The sequence below is a fragment of the Oryctolagus cuniculus genome, chromosome 16, assembly GCF_051225735.1.
Source record: "Oryctolagus cuniculus isolate XC-2025 breed Fujian yellow rabbit chromosome 16, ASM5122573v1, whole genome shotgun sequence".
In the NCBI taxonomy this organism is placed as follows: Eukaryota; Metazoa; Chordata; class Mammalia; order Lagomorpha; family Leporidae; genus Oryctolagus; species Oryctolagus cuniculus.
In genome coordinates, this window is record NC_142882.1 from 81726403 (window position 1) to 81750543 (window position 24141).

The window sequence follows — 24141 nt, forward strand, 5'->3', positions numbered from 1 at the left end:
AGAGGATCTGAAACAAATTCTTCAAAATCCCTCCAAAGAGTTATTTTATAAAATATTTTGGAGATAACTTGAAGTTTGATGTATATGATAAAGAGGCACAAGATCAGGCAAGGTAGAGAAAAAAGCAGAAAGTAAAAATGGGTCCAATGAGCTGAGCATGTTTCCTTAGTGTTGTTGTGTCTTCATCTTCTGGAGCTGCATGGTGCTGCTTTGTCTCATCATTGGTGATAAATTTTACCACTAAGGTCATGTCTGCACAGTTTAGCCCATAGTAAGTTATTTTTCCCTCTGAAATTAATATGCCATCTTGCACATGGAGACCATGTAAAAATCCTGTTTCTCACCATACTTTGGTCAAGTAGTTTTAATTCTATTGATGTTTAACTTTTTTTTTTTCATATTTGTTAAGTTTTTTTCCCTCCCCATTTATTTCTGTAAGTATGATCACTTGGATTTTTATTTTATTAGAGATTTAAACTCATTACTACTATTTACTTTGATGCTAAATTGTCCCAGATTTGGCCAGTGGGAGCTCCTTTAAGCTGGTTCCATGATTCTTTGCACTTTTCCTCACTTCTGGGCAGATGTGCTGGGCTCATCTTGTACTTTTCCTGTTCCAGTGCTGGGATCAGTCTTTTCTCCAAGGAGCTCTGTGCAGGGTGTATTTTAAAAAACTGGTCTTGGATAATGACTGCAAATAATGCAAATGTCTGACTTCTGCTTGAAAGATCAACCTTGTGAACTTAGTTAACAAGAAAGGATTCTCTAGCATTTAGCCACCCTGGTCGGTGAAAGCAGCTAGGGAAGCTCAGCAGACGTGGCTTCTGACATCCAGTGCAACATACAGCTCTACATCTAACACATGTTCATAGTGCCTTGGGTTTCGGTGAGGAGTGTTAAGTGGGAACTGTCCCCAGTTGACGGTAACTGGAAACTAAAAGCTCATCACAGGTTTCAGAAATGTTGTGGTGACCTCCCTGCCACTTCTCCTGGTAACCTCAATCTTCATAGACTGGGGAAAAGTCTGCCTCAACTTTTAAGAACTCCCCGTCTCCAAGATCACAGACTCCACTGATCAGGCAGAGGAAATACACAACCTCACTGGGTGTTTTGTGGACCGTTCAAACAGCCTAGGGAACTCCTGGGACCATGCTTAGAAATCAAGGAAGGCACTTGATACTTCTGGAATAAGATTCTATGCTTTCCGATTCCTTTCTGGTTCCTGTTCTAAAGAGCTTCAAACAGGACTGCATCTTTTTCAATTTACATACACTTGAGAAACATAATTAGAAATATTTCACCTTAAAGCAACAAGGAGGGGCCGGCACTGTGGCACAGTGGGTTAAAGCCCCAGTGCAGGCATCCCAAATGAGCACCAGTTCGAGTCCCAGTTGCTCCTCTTCTGATCCAGCTCTCTGTTATGGCCTGGAAGCAGTAGAAGACGGCCCAAGTCCTTGGGTCCCTGCACCCATGTGGAAGACCTGGAAGAAGCTCCTGGCTCCTGACTTCAGATCAGCTCAGCTCTGGCCATTGTGGTCACTTGGGAAGTGAACCAGAGGAATGGAAGACCCCTCTCTCTCTCAGGCTCTACCTCTCTCTGTATCTCTTTCAAATAAAATAAAATAATTCTAAAAAAAAAAAAAAAAAAAGCAACAAGGAAAGAACAGAAGCAGAAACTTGTAAAAATACATCTTTTAATAAACATCAAGAAGTACAGTGCACTTTCAATGAGGTTTTACATTAAAGTTTACAGCAAATATTGTATCCATTATTGTGTATATGTACAAATAAAGTAAACTCAGGTTCATTTGTTTTCTCCCATGGCTGGGTAAACCAAATCTGACACATCCTAACACTTTAATGTTGTTTCCTAAGTTGCTGTCAATAAAGGCCTTTAAGTTGTTATCTATAAAGGCCTTTAAAATTAATAAGCTTTTAATATTAATGGAAAAAGATAATGCCTCTCAACATAATGACAGCCTGGTAAGTGCTCTAAAGTGACTGAAAAAAATTGTAAGCATTTGCTTTCATTTGATAGCTTTCAAAAGTAGCTTCTCCATAGCAAATCTGAAACCCTAAAGAAAAAAAAACAAAGAAGCAGTTGTTTTTTCTGCCTAATAAATCCATAATAAATAACTAATTTGATGTTACAAACCAAAAGATTCTTGTACAAAAGCTAATGTTTATATTTACAATCCCATGAACTAAAAACTGTCTAGTATCTTAATGGCTTAGTCTAGTTTTCTTTAACATTATGTATATGAAGACCACGGGGATGGTGGAATTCTCAATACTTCTGGACAAATGCTTCATGGGAGAGATTAATTAATTACCAAATAGGCAAAATTAATATTAGTAGTTTTAATATTAATCTCAAAATTCCACCCCCATTGTCTTGGAATGATACAGACTCAGCCACATCAGAAAAAAATGAAAAGGATCAGAACTCAAAGAAATCAGAAACTGTAAATAAAAATCCATAGCCTTGAGAAAATTATACAACTGGCCTTATTTGCTATATACATAAAGTAGTGTTGCAATTAGGAAAAAAAAAAACCACATGTAACTACAGAATTATAAGAATCTTATTCAGATTTGCAAAAGAGGCATAATAATTTTACAACTTCCTGCTTGTAAAATCCACAATGGCTAAAGGAACAAAATCCTTTTGGACACAATGCTAACATGTAGCAAATTACACAATAAGCAGCTCAAACTCCTAATAGTAAAGGTCCAATATCCCTGAATTTCTAAGTATTTGTCATAGCATTAACATGGTTTTATCTAATCGTTAACCCATCAGAAGAGATTTTAAAAATTTCTTCCTTCTTAACATGGCATCATACTTCCAAGGGTGGAAAGGATACAACTTCATTGCTCTACCACTTCTGCCCATTCCTGTGCATCTGATATAGTGTTTCACAGCATCCAGGTTAAGCTAGCTCCCTAAGGATCCAATGAATTGAAGTAAACTGAATTTCTCTAGGTTCAGGATAATGCTGGTGTTGTACAACTAGTGTGCTAGAAAGTCAGATCTCTAGTCGAAATATATTCCTGGATCAATGATTTTGAAGTCAAAGGCCAGCCATCAGTGAAGTCAGACTGTTCCCTAATATCAGATAACAACTGCATTTTCCTATTATTTTAAAAGTTATTAGTGGATGGAACCAGAGAGCACACTCTTCAGGGATTCTCTAAAGCACCTCCGAAGGTACTGGGCAGAAATATATACACAAGGAAATCATCAGTGATGGTGCAGGAACTGAGTCAAAGGTAGAGGAGGTCATGGAAAAACCATTCCTTACTTCTTCAACCATTGCTCAACAGGGAGTCACCAGAGTGAGGCTCTGATGTTGTCACTGGACAACAGATTCTTGTCCCCTACCACATATGTCTTTTAAAACCCAAATCATTAGGGCCCTTTTATTTATTTCTGTTAGCCACTAGGAGATTATGTGTGGGCATGAGTACTGCTTGATGGGTGGTATCTGGAAAAAGGTTTTCCCTTCTTCCCAGGAAGCACCAACCTGTCACATGGCACGTTTAAACTCTGATAATACAATTTATGAAATCATTAACTTTAAAAATTACAGTAAGTATTATCCATAACTAATATAGACTTGAAATGTTAGTCTTACCCTGATATCACTTAAAATGTATTTTACTTTTAAACACTGGCATGAGGTAGAAGATAAGAAACTCACAAAAGAAAGTTATATTCAACATACTAAAGTCTACTTAGCACAATTAGTCCCAAGAGTGAAGTAAGAAAAATTATAGCCTTAAATTGGTAGATTATTGACTATAGTTAAAATTTTACCTTTATTTGGAGTAAATTTCTCATATTTGAATTGCCTTTGAGTTTAAGTATCACAGAAAAAGGAAAATACACAACAGAAATATTCATAAAGATTGTATGCAATGATTTCTCAGAGCTATCACTCTTTAACCATGTTACTCTGTCACCTCAATTGTGACATAAGTCCTTTCTATTTAAATATTTGACCAGATATCAATATCAAAGTTAAAAATCTCTCCATAGAAGAAGCAATAGGAATGATTCACATTTAAAATAATGTCCTTCTCATAAAAACTAGCAGCACTTCATTCTAACAAGACATACAAATTTGGTTTCACTGGTCAGGAACAAAGGAAAATGTATATATGTCCAAAAATGCTCCTTGCACAAGGGGAATATGAGGCTACAAGAAATTTTCTTTAACAACTATTTCCCCATTAGGTGGCGTGGGAAACTACTGGAATGTCGATTTCAATGGCAGAGAGGCGGGAGCGTGCTGAATAGGGCTGTGAGTAAGTGTGCATACTGGGAGGATGGGAGTACAGTGGTTGCCAGAAAGGAGAGGGCAAGGATTTGCAGACACAGTACCAAATAAACAGCAAGAGGGAGGTCATAAACAGGCCCCCTGCACTGGCGATCGTGACATACACTGCATAGTCAAACGTAAAGACTGGCTCAAATTTCCTGTTCAGGTGGAAGTTGTAAAAGATGACCCAGATGGACGGGGAGAGGCTCACGGTACCTGCCAAGAAAAACAGCAGCCCGGCCACAAGGTGGCAGCCGGCACTATTGACCAGACACTTGGCCAGCTTGATGTTAGGCACGGAGGCTCTGAAGGCCGTGTTGCACATTCCTATGAGGGAGAGCAGCAGGGCGCCCATGGCGATCAGGATGCTGAGGGGCAGGGCAAACTGGAGGACACGCAGGTCCAGCTGGTCAACCGACGAGTACCAGGTAGTGTCGTACATCAGGCAGTCACTGCTCCCGTCATACCGGGCACATTTTACCCACAGGCCTGTGTAAACAGTCAGGTTCTTCTCATTCCTGTTGAACGTGATCAGTCGTAACTTTCTCCAGTTGGGAAGCATAGTCCCCGCGAAGAGACCTGCTACTGAGGCGATTCCACACAGGAAAGAGAGGACTGTGGCCGCGTGGACATCCCGACAGCCCATGGCAGGAAAGCTTGTGCAGTACTGGCAGTCAGACTAGGGGTGACACACAAGAAGACACAAATGAGGGGACCACAGGAGAGCAGAGCAGGAAAGGTGGTGCCCACTGGCAACACATCTAGTAATGAGAGTCAATACGAAGGGGAAACTCTCCTTTGTTTCCTGTGTATAACAGGAATGTAAGAAACACATGTGCATGTGGTCCTGGAGCACAGGGTACACACCTACACTTGGTTATCACTGCCTGGGTCCTGTAGCAACCGTAATCTTTAGTCATCAGTGTTTTTCTTTACAGTTAAACAGAGGAGCAACCAATGTCAAATTCTCTAACATCATACCTCAAATTCTCTTGGCTGTCAATAATCATTCATTCGGCACACATACATCAAGTACATTTATGTGCTGGGCACTTAAAATTATAGCGGGGGCCAGAGCACTCATCAATCACCATTTAGCTGCAAAACCACAAATGCTCATGCAAGTGTAAATTAAGAACAGCACACAGCAAAGGGGAAGGCAGCTCAAGGCAAAGGTGTGGGCCAAAGAGGCAGTACAGGACAGCAGAGTGGCTGAGAGCTGAATCCAGCCAGAATGCTCGAGTTCTAATCCTTACCTCCTTATCTACAGGCTGAGTGACCCTGGGCCAGTTACAGAACTGCCCTGCATCTCATTTTCCTCATTTGAAAAATGGAAAAAATAACAGTACCTATTTCACGTGTTGTTCATTGGATCTGATGAGTTAATGTCATGTCAAGGGCTTCAATCATGTTTGGAGCTCTGTAAGCTATGCGAGGGTTTACTACCTCTCCGCATTCAATGGTCAGCTCTGTACTTGGCATGCTGGCCAGTTCAGGAAACATTTGTTGAATGCATGTTTAAGAAAAAGCAATGGATTTCATTTCTACACACTAGACACATTGGTAAATTACAGAAAGCAAATGGACTCATCTCCAACCAGTTAGTCAAGTGAAAAGATAAGAACAAAGGTCCTTGAAATTATTCAACTATTTCCTGACTGATTCAAGATCACCCAAGTGCTTTTCAAAGAAATCTATAGCCCTCGTTGGTTCATGTACTTTTACTATTCACATTAAGATGAATGCAAAGATTTCTGAAGCAATGGCAACCTATCTCTACTAATGCTATTGGAAAAAAAAACAGAGCCAGGCTTCTCTTATCCCAAATTAGAAAGCTGTGTTCCTTTTCTATATGAAAAACAGTATCTTATTCAGCTTTAATTTCTTCAAGAAATTAAAACTCCTTTTCAAAGCACTACACGAATGTATTTTCTCTGTCTTATATAATACCCCCATGAGGCAACAGAGCAGACCTTTTTTTTTTTTTCGGCCAGAGCATGAAAAAAGTCACAAAGAATAATTTTTATTTCTGGATATAGTGTGGTGGTGCCTACATAGTCCATCATCCTTTGCAGAATCAAATATTATCTGCTGAGATGGTGGAGTCGCACTCCTAGGAGTTCAGGATTAGAAAAATTATCATGACCAAACTGCTAGGAAAGTGCGTCAAGACACGATTCAAACGTGTGTTCCATCAGAAAGGCATAATATTCTAAACAGTATGTTACATGTATATTTAAGCCAGTCATATGAAACAGGAATAACTTTACTAGCAAAAAGGTCTATGTGTATATACCTATAATCATAGATATATAAGTATTCAGTATAAAATTAGTTTATGCACAAATGACTACTTTATGAAAGTCTGTAAGTTAAACATGGTTAGTTCTAAATGTTTCCACTAATATTAGCTTACTACTTGTTTATTATGTTGCCTCTATCAGTATTCTCAGAAGTAGCAATTGTTTAAGAAAATCTCATGGATAAAAAGACCTAAAGAAATTATATTGCTAATTTTTTCATGCAAATTGGGGGGGGGGCTCCTGCTTAACGTTAGTACCTTGCTTGCATGTGTCTTGATTAATTTTACCACGATGATCCAGCAATGGAAACTCTAGTGTGGATTTGAGGATATTTACATTGGATACCAGTATTAATGAAGCCAAGCTCCACAATCCAGCTCTCTCCTGGTTTTTGCTTATTCACCTATCTCCCCATCAGGAACAACTTGCACACCACCTGGCACGCAAGTCATTCTAGCTTTAATAAATGAGCAGCGAGCCCTGCACTAGTCAGGAACATGAAAGGTGGGCCACAGGAATTGGATAAAGAAGTAGCTATTAGTAAGCCATCATTCAGCAAGTACATAAAAATACAAGTAGTTATGTTGTGCTGAGTATCTACAACTGCAAAACACTCTGGCCTGGGAAGGACACTGAGACCACTGGTATCTGGAACCTGTTCCTGTGTGTTAACAGCCAGGAAAAGAACATGCTGTTTTATGCAAACTCAAATGCTGACAGTGAATCAACTATATGATTACTACATACTAAATATTCATTGTTAGCTAGTTCATGAAATGAACTAATAAGGTATCTACTCATAGAAATTTATTATCCAGGGTTACTAAGCAATAAAGGAAAATAAGGATTTGATCAATGTTGTCAAGATAGATGAAAAAGGTTCCCTCTGTTTTTTTCAAAGCTTGAGAACTCCTTCAGACAACCCACTCAGAGTCTAACACAATCACAACTACTACCTGCTTTCAGAGGTAAGGAACAAATACTTGGAATTTCAATGTAACAGATTTCATCAATCAAACTGACCTATACCACTGACTACTGCAAAGTAAGTGCACTGAAAAACAAGATCAGGATGGATAATGTTGTTATTAATAAATTCCTTTAAGTCTTAGCCTACAGATTATGAAATGACATTAATAAACAGAGGTGGGCCAATACTTGTTTTGATGTTAAGTGTGTTTAACTATACCCTCTACCAAGTCAATACAAGTGTTCTATCAGTCTTCTGAACTTGCTTCTGCTGAAGCACGTTTAGGTCCGATCTTAGAGACCGACTGGAAACGCTATGTATATAGTCATCAAAGACACAATGGCATTTTTCAGAAAAGAAATATTATTAGCCTCTGTTCTTACGCTAAATTCCAACATTGGTGATGAAACTGGCACCTAGTTCCTTCTAACTTCCTTTCACTGCTTTACTTTTTTATGCCCTGTTCTTAATTCCAGATGCCTACGATTCGATGTCATATATTTTACTAGAAGAATAAAGCAATATTTTATAGTATACTTAGGGGAAGGAATATATTCAGTGTCTTAAAAATCAAAGATGCTAAATTCCAAATTAGGATTTTTTCATACTTGAGAAGATAAAAAGACCTCTACTCTTGTGCTATGTCAATTAACTTTGAATCCAGATTAATTTCTTTAAATGAAAATCTTATGTCACAGCAATTTTTACCAATCAGTAGTTTCCATTTCTCACGTAGTGAAGTCATTACAGTTTCCAGTCTTCCTCAGTTTACCCACCCCCATCTGGTTCCTGCTAGATCCTCAACCTCCCTCTGTCACTTCCCCAACTTACATACCACAGTCTATGCAGCCATAATGTCTTTTTTTTAAATTGCATTTATTTATTTGAGAGGCATGGAGACAGGGAGAGAGACAGACCTGTCAGCTAGTTCACTCCCCAAATCCCTGCCATCACCAGGGGCTGGGCGAAGGCCAAAGCTGGGAGCCAAGAACACAATCCAGGTCTCCCATGTCGGTAGCAGGAGTCCCACTACGTGTGTCATCACCACTGCCTTCTCGCATCTGCAGAAACTGGTCAGGTACTTCAGCATGGGATGTAGGCCTCATATCCTAAACACATACCTCTGCTTTCTTTTATAACTTCAAAAATTTTTCACTTTCTGATTTGGTTAAGGGATTCCTCTCATGTTATTCTTTCTTCTATAACTTTCTTAACCCCATCCTATTTTTTGCTTAACTAACAAATTTATCCTTCTTTCTGGTTTCCACTCCAATCTTCTTCCTCCTGCCCATGGTTATATGCTATGGCAGCACAATACCTCTGTGTTTTTTATTTGGTAGCAGTAATCATGTTTACAATTCCTTGTTCAGTGTTCATCTTTCCCACCAACCTACGGATCCCAGGACAAACATCTTTGTTTTGTGCACTTTGGCCAACACTGGCACATAGAAGACACTCGGTTATTTGTTGAATCAATGAAGAAACAAACAAAGGGTCCTTATGAGACTGATCAGGATACAGAGAAAGTTATAAATTTGCTCAAGTGTCAGTTTCATTCATCTCATTTGGGACAATTCACATCATCATGGGCAGTGAAGCTTCCAGGCTGCTGCTATAACCATGGCCCTGCTGTCCACTCCTTACCAGCCAAAAGTCTCAAAGGTCATTTTCTTCTCCCCAGAATCCTGTGACCAGAAAAGATGAGGCCATTTGCAGACTACTTATAAATAGACTATGCCTCTAGAAATACATATCTAAGTTTGGCAACACTAACTTCAATAGTGGTTAGGAGAGCAATCAATTCTGTCTGTGTTTATTTTGTTTTCAATTTAATAGGCATGTGGCATATTGGATATACTTCATTAAAAGTGCTTAGAATATCAAATGTATGTTTTAATAGCAGTGTGTGGGGAGAATACATCTTTTTTGCTACATAAAAACCCCTAACTGGGGATGACAGAAAAGATGTAAGGCTAAGAACATCCTTTACAAATCTGAAGCTGGGTCACTCGTACTGACGCGCGGTGCCATTTCCAGCTGGCAGGCAGCTTGTACTGTTGTTGAGGAGACCAATGACCCAAATACTAGTCATAACCTATCATTTTCAAAGTGAGCAAGTCATCTATGCCTTCTGAACCTCAAATTTCTCATCTGCAAAATGTCCCCCAAGGTAGCTATGAGACGATGAACAACAGAGCCCTTTGCAAACCAGAATATGGTCACAAATTTAACTTTATAATGATAACTAACTAGGCATATTTACTTCAACTAGGAAGAAGCCTTTCTTTTGAATTCTCAGCTTATAACCACAAGCAATTATAGTCACATAACAATAATGACAAAATTTTATCTTCAGAGCAGTTACTGACCAAATCAAATAATCACTGTTTCAAAACAACCTCTTCACATTTGTTATTTGACTATCTTTTCACAGTGACTTTCAGAGAAGAAGGTGGGTAAAATTTGGAACATACTTAAATGTTATCAAAGATATCACTTCAAATAAAAATGTTTTCAAAAGGATGCATTTTCTGTGCTTTTGAACAGAGTTCCAGCAAGGCTAGGAGCTTTAGGAATTCAAAGACCCATTACTATTTTTTCAAAGGCAATTCCAAGGAAAAGCTATAAGAGAACATGTCTAATAGCTAAATTTCTCAAAGATAACACTGATAATTCTGTCTACCTGTAATTTGGGATTTTTAGAAAATGTAAGTCATCAACCACTGTACTCAGAAGAGGTCTGCCCCATACTTTAATTTTGTTGAACAAGATTAGAAAGTGTCATTACTGTTGGATAAATAGTAGCAGGAGGAAGGGAAATAAGATATTATCAAAGGACGTACTTACCCTTTGAGGTATCTGAGAGTTTTAAAATAGCTTTAACCAACTTAAAAGAAACACATGTACATCTGAACACACAGTAGAGATGATCTGGACCTAAAGAAAGAGTAAAAACATCCCAGATTAATACAGTACTTCTCCAAAATCTCAATTAAATTCATATAGAATTATGAAGCTCATATAGAATTAGAAAAAAAAATTAAGTCTAAAACCAATACAATGTTATATCAAAAAGGTAGACATTAAGTTTTTTAAAAAGACAGCTTATGGCCGGCGCTGCGGCTCACTAGGCTAATCCTCCGCCTTGTGGCGCCGGCACACCGGGTTCTAGTCCCAGTCGGGGTGCCGGGTTCTGTCCCGGTTGCCCCTCTTCCAGGCCAGCTCTCTGCTGTGGCCAGGGAGTGCAGTGGAGGATGGCCAAGTGCTTGGCTCCTGCACCCCATGGGAGACCAGGAGAAGTACCTGGCTCCTGCCATCGGATCAGCGCGGTGCGCCTGCTGCAGCGCGCCGGCCACGGCGGCCATTGTAGGGTGAACCAACGGCAAAGGAAGACCTTTCTCTCTGTCTCTCTCTCTCATTGTCCACTCTGCCTGTCAAAAAAAAAAAAAAAAAAAAAAAAAAAGACAGCTTACTTTTTTTATTTTTAAAGATTTATTTATTTGAAAGTCAGATATACACAGAGAGAGGAGAGCAGAGAAGAGGTCTTCCATCCAATGGTTCACTCCCCAGTTGGCCACAACAATGGCTGGAGCTGCGCCAATCTGAAGCCAGGAGCCAGGAGCTTCTTCCAGGTCTCCCATGTAGGTACAGGGGCCCAAGGACTTGGGCCATCCTCCACTGCTTTCCCAAGCCATAGCAGAGAGCTGGATCGGAAAAGGAGCAGCCAGGACTAGAACGGGAGCCCATATGGGATGCTGGCGCTTCAGGCCAGGGTGTTAACCTGCTGCACCACAGCGCCAGCCCCCTGCTTATTCTTAAATTCGTATATTATTTATACTTAAGATAAAAGAGAAAAAATTAACTCACTTTATGATTTTAGGAGATAGAAGAGAAATAAGGCTAGAAATTACTGTCTTGGAAATATATGACTAACGTTTAATGAGCTTTTAGATCTTTTTTATAACCTCAGTGAAAGAGTAAGGAAGGCAAAGACACCCCTACAGTTGTCTTAGAAGTAAAAGAAATTGTCTCTTCTTTATCAAAGGATACTGACAACAAAACCAGGCAAAGGTGATCTGTACAACGCATCCTAAAATTTGCAACTAGAACTTTTTTTTTCTTTGAGTTTATAATCCCACCAAACCAATGTCTCAACACACCACTTAAAGATGTTTCTACACACAGGTTCAGTACCCTTGTCTGAAATGCCTGGAACCAGAAGCGTCTCAGATTTCAGGTTCTTTTTGCATTTTGGAATAACTGCATGTGCATAATAAGATAGACTGGGGATGGGACCTAAGCCCAAACAGGAAATCCATGTAAGCTTCACATACACCTTAGACACACAGCCTGAGGCTAATTCCACACAGCATTCTCAGGGTGCTGGCACTCTGCGACCTGGCCCAGGAGGTCAGGGGTGGCGTCTTCCGCCTGTGGCATCACACCGGTGCCCAGAAAGCTTCCCGTTGTTGGAGCATCTGGATTCCGGACGCTCACAACCTGCACCTACTTCAAACATCTGGAACTTCCTCTTCAACGACTAGGATGAGAACCACAGCTCGTGAACTGGGGCGCTTCCAGGATGGAGGCGTCCATCAGGGGCCCTAGGGGGACCATACTGCACAAGGTCCCTGCAGCAGGGTGCAGGGAGATTGCAGTCCGGTCTCAGTGTTAGGTTTCCTGAGCTGGAATCCAGGAGACCTGCTCACTCCGAAGTCGGAGGAAACGGCTTACCAGTTAGGAACACGCACAGGATCCCAGGGCAATCGTGGGGGGGGGGAGGGTGGAGGGGACAAGGCTGGCCTTTCTCTAACAAGGTTACCGATCTCTAACAAGGTCACCGACCCCTTCCCAGGCCCGGAGCCCAGAATGTCAGAAGACAGCGAACCAAGCTTCCAGCGCAGCCCGCAGCCCCCTCCCTCCCACGCCCTCCTTAGGAGCTGCGTCCTTAGAAGCACCAGAGCCGGCAAAAAAAATAAAGCAGGCGATCAAAAGGCCTCCAGGCTGAGCCAGTGGAAGGAGACCGCGGCAGTGCCCGGGGCCGCGCTCGGGGCCGGCGTGGGGCTGAACCGCGACTCGGGCATCAGCGTTACACAACCTGCGTCAGTCGCCTCGTCAAAAATAGCACCCCGCAGCCCCGCAGCCCCGCACACCCAGCCCTCCCCGCCCCCGCGAGACACCGCCACGTTCCCGCACTCCCGCGGACATTTTATTTCCCGAGTTTTATCAATTATCTCCTCACACCCACCCTGTCCACGTTCACACTGTGGACAGCGTTTCCCAATGCCCCCGACGCTCCTCCCCTCAACTATTTTACATAAAATTCTCAACTGCGTATGCAAAAGACCCCAAGCCCGCACACTCGTGACCACACCTACCTGATCCCCACACCCGGGACAGAACCCTAGCCCCCTCGGAGGAGCCTCTCCGAGCGTCTCCCTCTCGGCGTCCCAGGAAGTGCGTTCCCTGCGAGCCGTCCCGGAGGCTTCTGGGAGCGCAGGCAGGTTCTCCCGCGCCCCGAACGCGAACGCCTGGCCGGCCGCGAACTACAACTCCCAGCATGCACTGGGCCGCCGGCGCGAGCAACGTCCCGCCACCCTCGTCGCCGACCTCTCCCGTTCTTCCCCTCGCACTTTAAGTTCCGACCAGACTCAGGTCTTCAAAAAAACAAAAACAGAGACAACACCGACCAGCAGCACCAAAAAAAAAGAAAAAAAAGACAAAGCGAAACGAAACTAAGAATAGTTGTGACGGGTATTCAACCCGTTAGGTTAGCAAAAATTGTGAATCCGTACCCCTCCACACCCCTCCCACCGCAAGTATTGATGTAGGCCTGAGTGGTTCTCACTCCAGCGTCGGGGTCCTGTTGGGGTGGGGGCTAACCCTGGGCACGCAGCCCCTCTCTGGGGCTACCTGTGACGCTGGTGATACACCTGTTTCGGATGGTTGTCCTGAAAACTAAGGGACTTAAGCAAGTACCGAGCACCACTGGGTATTGGAACTAACGTTGCTGTCCCGCACAATGTCAGCTGCGCTTCCCTGTCTTTGCTGGGTTCTTTTTCAATCCTTATTTGTGTATTGATATTTGAAAGAGGGAGAGAGACAAAGATGGAGATCCCCGCTACTGGTTCGATCCCCCAGTGGGCAACAGCTGGGGCTGGGCCAGGCTGCAGCCAGGAGTTCCACTGGGTCTCCCAGAGGGTGGCATGGACTCAAGTGCTTGGGTCATCGTCTGCTGCTCCCAGGGGAGTTTGCAGGGTGCTGGATTGGAAGCCGAGGCGGGACTCCAACCCACGCCCTGGACATGGGATGCAGTGTCTGCCTCTGCTGAATTCTTCTAAATACGAGGCCCTGCGTTGGTGAACATCTGAATTACAGTAAAGGATTCGGACCTTCTAAATAGCACTGATCTGATTTTTTTTATGAACACAGGATGCTGAAGTGCTCCACCTACAACTTTAAAATGATCACACACAAATGGAGACCCAGAAAATGTTGCAAATGTTTGAATCTAGGACAGAAAGTATATTGGTGTCCATTATACTATTCTTTCAAATTCTCTGTAGCTTTGAAATTTTCAAACTGAAAGGAAAAGAATCGTACTTTACACAAAAGTAAAGGATGACAACCATGTGTATGACTCTGCGCCCCTGCGTGGTCCTGGGCAAGTTAAGGAGCCTCTTTGCCCCTCTGGGTGTCACAGTAACACTGTGCTGTATCCACACTAGAAATTTTTGAGAACTAAATGAGTGACTATACAAAGTCTCCAACGGGGTGCGCACAATAAGGACTGTATATTTGCTATCAGCATTTTCAGTAATAACAATGGGATTATCTGTCCATGCAGGACAAGGGGAAAGGTTTTACCTGTCCACTTCTACTCCTGTCTTGTTGGCCGTATTGCTTCAGAGAATGGATAAGGTTATTTGAAGCCAGGAGCAATCTGATTCCAGAGCCAGACCCAGAAATGCACTAATGAGGAAGAAAGCACTGAGCAGGGAATAAACGAGTGAGCAGGATAGGCCCTGGACTTCAGGCCAGCTCTGGCATTAGCAGGAAGAGGACGGCAGTGTGACACAGGAGAATCACTTCTGTGCTCTCACTTTCTCCCATCTATTGAACTGAATTTTAAAAACTGAACAATAGCTGGTGCCGCGGCTCACTAGGCTAATCCTCCACCTTGCGGCGCCAGCACACTGGGTTCTAGTCCCGGTTGGGGCACCGGATTCTGTCCCGGTTGCCCCTCTTCCAGGCCAGCTCTCTGCTGTGGCCCGGGAGTGCAGTGGAGGATGGCCCAAGTGCTTGGGCCCTGCACCCCAGGGGAGACCAGGAGAAGCACCTGGCTCCTGCCATTGGATCAGCGCAGTGCGCCGGCCACGGCGGCCATTGGAGGGTGAACCAACGGCAAAGGAAGACCTTTCTCTCTCTCTCTCTCTCTCTCACTGTCCACTCTGCCTGTCAAAAAAAAAAATACTTTAGGTCAGTTTTTAACAGTCCTGGCTGTCCTGTTTTTCTAATCACAGATTTAACGTAACAAGTAAAAGCTTTTTAAAAAATATTTATTTATTTATTTATTTGAAAGGTAGAGTTACAGAGAGAGGGAGAGACAGAGAGGAAGATCTTCTATCCTCTGGTTCACTCCCCAAATGGCCACAACAGTTGGAGCTGGGCCAATCCAAAGCTAAGAGCCGGGAGCTTCTTCCAGGTCTCTTACAGGAGCAGGGCCCAAGGACTTGGGCCATCTTCCACTGCTTTCCCAGGCCACAGCAGAGAGCTGGATCAGAAGAGGAGCAGCCAGCACACAAATCAGCGCTCATATGGGATGCTGGTGCCACAGGTAGAGGCTTAGTCTATTACACCACAGCATCAGCCCCAGAAGTAAAATCTTAGAACAAATGCATTGCAATAAACCATTTACCACCAACCTCTTACAAAGATTCCCATTTGGTCACTATACTTCTACTGCTGTTGTAACAAATTACTACAAACTCAAAGACCTAAAAACACCACAGATGTATTCGCTTACAGGTCTGGAGCACAGAAGTCCAACACAGGTCTCCTTGGGCTAAAAGCAAGATGTCAGCAGGGCTGCGGTTTCCTTGTGGGAGTTTTGTTTTGCTTTTGGAGGCTGCAGGGGAAAATCCTTTTCTTGCCGTTCCCAGCTTCCTGAAGTCACCTGCATCCCCAGGCTTGTGGCCCCTCCTCTCTTCAAAACCAGCAATGTCTGGCCAAGTCTTTCTCACGTCACATGGACATCCTTCTGCCTTGTTCTTGCATCTTTAAAGAACCCTTGTGATTTCTCAGGCCCACCGGGATAACCGAGGGTAGTTTCTCTGTTTTGCAGTCATCTGATTAGCACCTTTAATTCCATCCAAAACCTAAATTCCTCCTTGCCAAATACAACAGTTGGCTTTGCATTACTACAAAAAAGTACCTGAGGCAGCTAACTTTATAAAGGGAAGAGGTTATTATTTTTTTTTTTTATTTTACAAGTTCATGCTTGTAAAGGGCATGGAATCTACATTGGCTCAGTTCTGGTGAGGACTTCATGACCCAAGGATCACACCAGGATGGAGAGGGAGAAAGAGACAGAGAGGGAGAGAGCAAGAGCTCAAGCTTGCTCTTTTAATACCAATCCTCTTTGGAGAATTCAAGGGTTCTCATGAGAAATACCTTCTCCGAGCATGCCCCTACTGACCTATGGGACCTCTGACTAGGCCCCATCTGATAAAGGTTCCCCCACCCTCCAATATGGCCACCACGGTGCTCAAGTCCCCCAGTCACATGAGCCTTTGGGAGGATATAAATGAAAGCACATCCAAACCATAGCACCACGTAACACATTCACACTCTGCAGATGAAGATGTGGGTCTCGTTGGAGACAGTTATTCTCCATACCCACAGTCCCAGTAACCTCTTCCTGTCTGAACCCCAAAGCCTCTTCTCCATCTTCATATCCACATTAAGCAATTTTTTTTTAAAAAGTTGAACTCCTTTTTGTTGATGAGGAAACACTACATTCCTTCTTCTAGTTCCCTCTCCACTTGTGGCTTTCACGCTCACCCCCTATTCTCCAATGCAGTTAACAAATGGCACTGTCCTAGGTCCCTTCTTTGTCAACAAACTTCTTCAGAGGGCCACCAGTTTTCTATCTCCAGAAATCTGTTACTTTAGCCCAGACTTTCCACGACTTTAGTATTATTTCTAATACTTGCATTTTTTTAAAGATTTATTTTATTTATTTGAAAGACAGAGTTACAGAGAAAGGCAGAGACAGAGAGAGGGATCTTCCATCCGCTGGTTCACCCCCCAGGTGGCCACAACTGCTGGAGCTGCACCGATCCGAAGCCAGGAGCCAGGAGCTTCTTCTGGGTCTCCCACGCGGGTGCAGGGGCCCAAGGACTTGGGCCGTCTTCTACTGCTTTCCCAGGCCATAGCAGAGAGCTGGATTGGAAGTGGAGGAGCCAGGACTAGAACCGGCGCCCATATTGGATGCTGGCACTTCAGGCCAGGGCTTTAACCTGCTGCACCACAGCACTGGCCCCTAATACTTGTATATTTAACTTCAAATTCAGCATTTTCCAAAAACAAATGAATAAATATACCTTTTATGTCTTTCATCATTCCTTATTGTGTCAGTGATTTCAAATTACTTCTTATCTTCCTTGTATTTTATCCATTGATTTTACTTAAATTAGGAATCACATTCTGATTCTTCCTTTGAAATATCCACCTGTCTCTTATTCTCTACAAAGAACTGTCATGATATTATTCCAGCCCTCACCTCCTCACATCAGGACAGAAGTAACAATGTCCTATCATATATATTGTCAATTAAAAATTACAGATATCATTGATCAAGCATTTATATGAACCAAGCACTGGCTTCTTTGTCATCAGTCATCTAACTACAATGTCCCCTATATTTCCAGCACATGATTAAGTAATTTGCCCTACATTGACAAGGGTTATGTGGTGGCTCTTGCTAAAAGGTTGCTGTTACTGCTTGGAATGCAACAGACACACACCAGTCTCCTTATTGTGTATTTCTTCTGCAGTACTTACTCTAAGTGCTCCTTGAAGGTATTCCTGAATTTTAAATGGCCTCTTTCTATCCTCTTTGCTCACCCAAATCCTGTGTTCCCTCTTCTCTCAATATTTGATCCTTCTATAATCTATTCACAGTTCATCCACTCCACCTTGCACGGGTTTTACATTAGTTATATCTCACCAGAGTATTTCCAAGTCCATAAATGAAATTCAACAAATATAGATTAATGAAAGGCTCCCATATACAATTTTAGGAGCATATCAAAAAGTAATAGATAATATTATCTATTAATTGGGAGGTGTATTAATACTAAGTGTAGAGAAAAAATAGAGGTGCCTCAGGTTGAACTGTGTCATTCCCACCCCCCAAGTTCATATATTGACGTCTTAATCCCCAGTAGCTTGGAATGCAACGTGATTTGGAGATAGGGTCTTTATAGTTAGGTGATTAGGGTGGGCTCTAATCCACTATGGCTGATGTCCTTATAAAAAAGGAGAAATTTGCAGAGAACCATGCACACATGTGATGATGAAGGCAGAAATTGGGATAATGCTGGGGCTGGCTCTACAGTACAGGGGGTTAAACATGCTTCAGTGCCAGCATCCCATATGGATGCCAGTTTGAGTCCTGGCTGCTCCACTTTCAGTTCAGCTCCCTGCTAATGTGCCTGGGAAGGCAGCAGAGGATGGTGCACGTGCTTGGGCCCCTGCAACCACAAGGGAGACCTCAATGAAGCTCCTAGCTCCTGGCTTCAGCCATTTGGGGAGGAAACCAGTGGATGGAAGCGCTCTCCCTCCAACTCTGCCTCTCAAACAAAATAAATAAATCTTTAAAAAAAATTGGGATGATGCTTCTAAGAGGTTATTTCAAGTTCACAGAAAATGGAATTAAAAGTTTATTTTGCTGTAACAAATACCTGAAGTCCATGCATAGTTTCTCAGAATCTACATCTCCAGGAACTTTCTGAAGCCACCGTGTGCTAGCCAAGGGATGCCCAGCGTTGTCGGCAAGCTTCTGCTGCACAAGGTGTGGGCAGACTCTGCCACAGCCCTCAGAAGCAACCTCCACCGCTGCCAGAGCCGCAAGACCATACGTTTCCGCGGTGTAAGTCACCGATTAACAAAGAAAGGATTTTCAGTAATTTAAACAGTGATCTATTACTTTTCGGGACTTTGTAGTGCACCACCACTAGGTGCACATTTGTTTGCTAATAAAATTACCCTGGAGGGGAGGGAGAGAGAAAGGGCTCTGCACCTAAGAATTGGCCTCTAACGAAGGAAGCTGAAGGCTTTTGCCTGCAGTGGCTTTCAGGCGGGTTAAATCTCTGTGCTTTGGGCTTTACCCTGCTTGCCACCCTTTCCTACCTCACCACTTTTTTTTTTTTTTTTACCAGATTTCAAAAGAAACCTGTATTTCAGCAGATGAAACAAAAATATGTTACAAATCCAGCATTATAACAATAATGGTTCCTTGAGGCAGATCAGTTTTTCTGGCTCTTATTTTTATAGGAAACGCTCTGTGTGCTCATATTTTTCTTCCAATTTCTCTTGACCCCAAAGTGTACCACTTCCTGGAAAGATTTGTTTTTGAAACTGAGGCTCAATTATTGACCAAGGGCTTTTATTTATTCTGTCATTTAATCATGTTCCAAATCTATCCAAAGTCATAAGCTTTTACTCAATGTCTATCCTTGATTTAAAATTTTCAGGATCCTTCAATTTGTAGCAAACCATATACAAACAAAAATGGAAAGTATATTTTAGCTTTACAATTGTGCCCTTTCTAAATATGAGAAAATTACAGTCTTTCATACAGAAATAATACCAATAATAATGTTTGATAACCAATAGAAAATGAAGGCAGTGGTTAGAAGATATTGGCAATTTCAGAAAAATACATTGGAATATGGATCATGAACAAAGGAAGCTTTTGTCCTTTGCTTTCAACCTTCAACGCACTTAGAGTTTACAAAACAAATAGGAAGAAATTGTCTAGCCATATATCACTCCAAAATTAGTTATAATATAAAGTGCATAGCCTGTTCTTCAAATTCCAAGAATTGCAAAGGACATGATTCAGATAATAGTTATGCTTCACAAAGCTTGGTAGCTGGGCATCCCAAAAAATTTAATTTCTATTTTAAATACATTAATATGTACAAAGGTAATTACTTCCTCTGAAGTCTTCCAAGCACCCAATAAATATTAACTAAGAAACTTTCATATGCTCAGAAACATAAAAAAAATTTATAAAATCAGTGGCTAGTATTGGTCAGAGTAGGTAGTTAAAATTGCCCATGGCTTTTTCATGTCAGTCAACTAAAGGAATACCCTATCTGCTATCCCTGAGTTATCCAGTTTTTCAACATTCCTATTTTTCTCTCTGTCCTCTCTCCCTTTCTCAAGCCTCATATTTATTTGTTTTCTCCTTTAACCAGCTAGTGAAACCTAAGCACAGCTAGAGATTACCCTGACATTTTCCCTCTACTTCCCAAGCTCCAATCAAAAAAAAAAAAAAAGAGAGAGAGATAGAAAAGGTCTCTTTTAGAAACTTTTGTAAAGACAAGACTACACATTTTCTCCTAATGTCTTTTTCAAAAGTTATGAAATATCAGAGTGAATACTTAGCCTAAGCTGCAGGTAATGGCACATGTATCCCATGTCAGAGTGCCTGAGTTCAGTTCCCGGCTCTGAATCCTGATTCCAGTTTCCTGCTAATGTGCACCCTGTTAGGCCACAGGTGATGGCTCAAGTAGTTCGGTCCTTGCCACATGCAGAGCTGACCTGGACTGAGTTACCAGCTCCCAGGTTTAGCAAGGCCAGGTAATGGTTTAGCCATTACAGATATCTGTGGAATGTACCATCAGATGAAAGTTCTGTCTCAAATAAAAAAAATAACTTATCAAATATTTTAGAATCTCAAAAAATTTAATACTGCATATATGCATTACTCATTGAAAAACATAAATGACCAGAAGGCAAGACAGGCTAGTCTTTACATGAGTTAATATATGTGATGTACTCAGCACAGTACCAGAATATAACATTCCCAACTCAGAACACATTACCACACATTCAAACTACATTTCTGGGTTGGTTTTACACGACTTTTCTGTAAGGATAGATTTAAGCCAAATTTGAGATACTCTTAAGGATTTGAAAATATACATTAAATTCAAGTTACTATATTTGGTCTTCAAATAAAATGCTGCTCTATGTCTGCAAATGTCATTCGTGTGGGTTTACAATTCACATTATTGCTTACTTTCATTTTTATGTCAGAAGACAGGGACTCAACCTGGGTCTCCCAAGTTGGCAGCAGGGACCTAACTACTGTAGCTTTAACACGCTATCTCCCAGTGTCACATCAAGCAGAAACCAGAACTGGGAGTGGAGCCAGGCCTGGAGCTAAGATGGAACCCAGGCCCTCCTACAGGATGCAGGTGTCCCAAGCAGCCTTCTAACCACCACGCCAGATATCTGCTCCCGGAACATTATTTTCAATCAACCTTAATTATATTACAAATTTCTGGATAGGCAGAGTGGATAGTGAGAGAGAGAGACAGAGAGAAAGGTCTTCCTTTTTGCCACTGGTTCACCTCCAATGGCCGCTGCGGCCGTCACGCTGCGGCTGGCGCACCGCGCTGATCCGATAGCAGGAGCCGGGAGCCAGGTGCTTTTCCTGGTCTCCCATGGGGTGCAGGGCCCAAGCACCTGGGCCATCTTCCACTGCACTCCCTGGCCACAGCAGAGAGCTGGCCTGGAAGAGGGGCAACCAGGACAGAATCTGGCACCCCGACCGGGACTAGAACCCGGTGTGCCAGCGCCGCAGGCGGAGGATTAGCCTAGTGAGCCGCGGCGCCAGCCAGAATATATCTTTTTTGAACTGTGTTTTTAATCTGAACTTTTCAAGTTCTATGAAAATACTTGAGAACTACTTCATGTGTTGATGTATATTTTTTGACAAGAAAAATATGGCTTTCATTATCGCAAAGGAATCTCTGATCTCAACCCTTAGAAAGCAAATAAGCACAGAATTAAAAGGAAACAATGTTACAAGAAATGGATAAACCTGAAATTAAATACCCTTGAGATAGTTTTTCCCAATTATGTTTACCATTTAAAGGAAAACAAAGTTCACCTACCGTGATAAATAATAATATGGATATTGCACAATGACATTTTGGTCAACAATGCTCCCTTAAGATCATATGGCCTCCTGATACTGTAGCTGTCTTGGTTTGTATAAGTAAACTCTATCATGTCTGTGCAACTAAGTAGCAACACAGGTCTCAGAATGTGCCTTTTGTTAAGTGATGCCTGACTGTATATCACAAAAAGCACAATACAATAAGCAAACTGGAATTCTGTTTATTCATAGATAAAATCTTCAGAGCACAAATCCAGCTTCACAGTACAACATATCTAGTATTTAACAATCTGTTAGTATTCTAGTATTTCATGATGATAAATAAATCTGATGGAGCAAGCCCAGTAAGAACTACTAGAAATCAATATTTGTTATATATAGTATATTAATTTTTTTTTTGACAGGCAGAGTGGACAGTGAGAGAGAGAGACAGAGAGAAAGGTTTTCCTTTAGCCGTTGGTTCACCCTCCAATGGCCGCCGAGGCCGGCGCGCTGCGGCCAGCGCACCGCGCTGATCCGATGGCAGGAGCCAGGAGCCAGGTGCTTTTCCTGGTCTCCCATGGGGTGCAGGGCCCAAGCACTTGGGCCATCCTCCACTGCACTCCCTGGCCACAGCAGAGAGCTGGCCTGGAAGAGGGGCAACCGGGACAGAATCCGGCGCCCCGACCGGGACTAGAACCCGGTGTGCCGGTGCCGCTAGGAGGAGGATTAGCCTAGTGAGCCGCGGCGCCGGCCAATATTTGTTATATATAGTATATTGATACTCTGACTACTCAGTAATATAATGATTAAACATTCCAACCAGTATAGATTTTGAAAAATGTATTTTGAAAGGTAAAAATGCAGTCTTACTTAATGAAAAAAATAAACTGCATCTGGGATAACATTAAAAGATTTGATTCAAAATAAAGCTTTTAAAATTTTACTTTATATATATTCTTAAACTTGGCCATTTACTATTTATTTGAAAGGCAGAGCATTATGGAGAAGAGGAGCGGAGGGGAGGAGAAGGCGTAGGTAGAGGTGGTGGAAGAGAGAGAGGTACCTTCCACCCGGTGGTTCACTCCCAGATAGCCACAACAACCAGGTCTGGCCAGGATAAAGTCAAGGAGCCAAGAACTCCATGCAGGTCTCCCACCCAGGTGGCAGGGATCCAAATACTTCAGCCATTTTCCACTGCCTTCCCAGGCACGTTAACAGGGAGCTGATCAGAAGCTGAGCAGTCACTCCAATATGAGATGCTGGTGTTGCAAGTGGCATCTTAACCCTGCACCACAACACTGGCCCCTGAAATATATATATATTTTTAATAAAACATAGAAGGAATCTGGATTTTTGTCTAGAATAAAAACCAAATGTCAGAAAAGTTTACACAGTACTCTCAGTAACTAGAAAAACTAGCAAGTGGAACATTTTAGTGAGTCACATAATGAACCACTTCAGTTAATTGTGCAGCAGTACCCTGGGCATTACTGACAGCAAACAAGATACTACTCCTCTCAGCCCTCAACACACAGCTGAAAAAGAAAATAGAAGCCACACTGAAGTTACACATGTAAAACACAGCCAATATTAATGATCACGCTGAGGTACAGATTCCAAATGCTTTTCTCTACTCATGCTTTTGTTGTGACCTGGAACCACGTCATTCCAACCCCAAGCATTTCTGCTACGGGATGCAAGATCCATGAGGGCAGCAGATCCTGTCTGTTCTCTCAACAGTCTGTAAGCACCTTGCATGGTGCCTGGCACATGGGAGACACTCAATAAACATGGGTGTGAAGAACAACTAAGACAGAAGAGCCTGTCTGAGGACTAGCATAGAAGTTAGGAGTGGAGGGCAGAACAGGGAGTACAAGTAGAAAAACACTTGTAATCCAATCACACTGTCAAGTTAGAAGAAATTTAAGTCTAGAACAACATATTTTAATTCAATACTTTCCAAAAGGACAAATGGCCTTATATAAAGACTTTCTTAAACATTAAATTTCAAAATAAATGCTAAGAATTTTAAAGCAGCAGAGCTTTTTAAAGCTCATTAACTTGCTACTATTGTGTAAAAAAAAAGTTGGAAAAAGTTTTTAATAATGAAGTCATCTGGTAAAAATGCTTTTGTACTGTTTGAATTTTTAAGATAATAAACATAAAACTCAGCTAAAGGGAAAATGTCCAATTTTTAAGTATTTTTTAAACACTCCAGCAGAAATTTAGAAATTGTAATCTCTTACAAATGTGTTAGTATTTGTATAAAATCTGCATTTCTTATTCTCTTTACTAAAATATGAAGTGGACAATGAAACAGACTAGGACATAAGAAAATAAAACAAAAAGATCAGCCTCCCC

The 24141-nt window shown here is 42.1% G+C and overlaps 1 protein-coding gene across 2 annotated transcripts; it reads right to left on the reverse strand.

The window, feature by feature from the left end:
• Nucleotides 1-1677: 1677 nt before the first annotated feature.
• On the reverse strand, nucleotides 1678-13159 carry CLDN12 (claudin 12). Of its 2 annotated transcripts, XM_008261492.5 has the most exons (3): nucleotides 12977-13159; nucleotides 10446-10535; nucleotides 1678-5004 (listed from the first exon to the last, which is right to left on the reverse strand). In XM_008261492.5, exon 3 carries the CDS (start codon nucleotides 4969-4971, stop codon nucleotides 4237-4239), a length of 735 nt encoding a protein of 244 aa, XP_008259714.1. In that variant the 5' UTR covers nucleotides 4972-5004; nucleotides 10446-10535; nucleotides 12977-13159; the 3' UTR covers nucleotides 1678-4236.
• Between the last annotated feature and the right edge of the window lie 10982 nt (nucleotides 13160-24141).

What these genes read in the sequence shown, in the direction of transcription:
- CLDN12 (XM_008261492.5), bottom strand. Translation starts at nt 4,971, where the DNA reads ATGGGCTGTCGGGATGTCCACGCGGCCACAGTCCTCTCTTTCCTGTGT.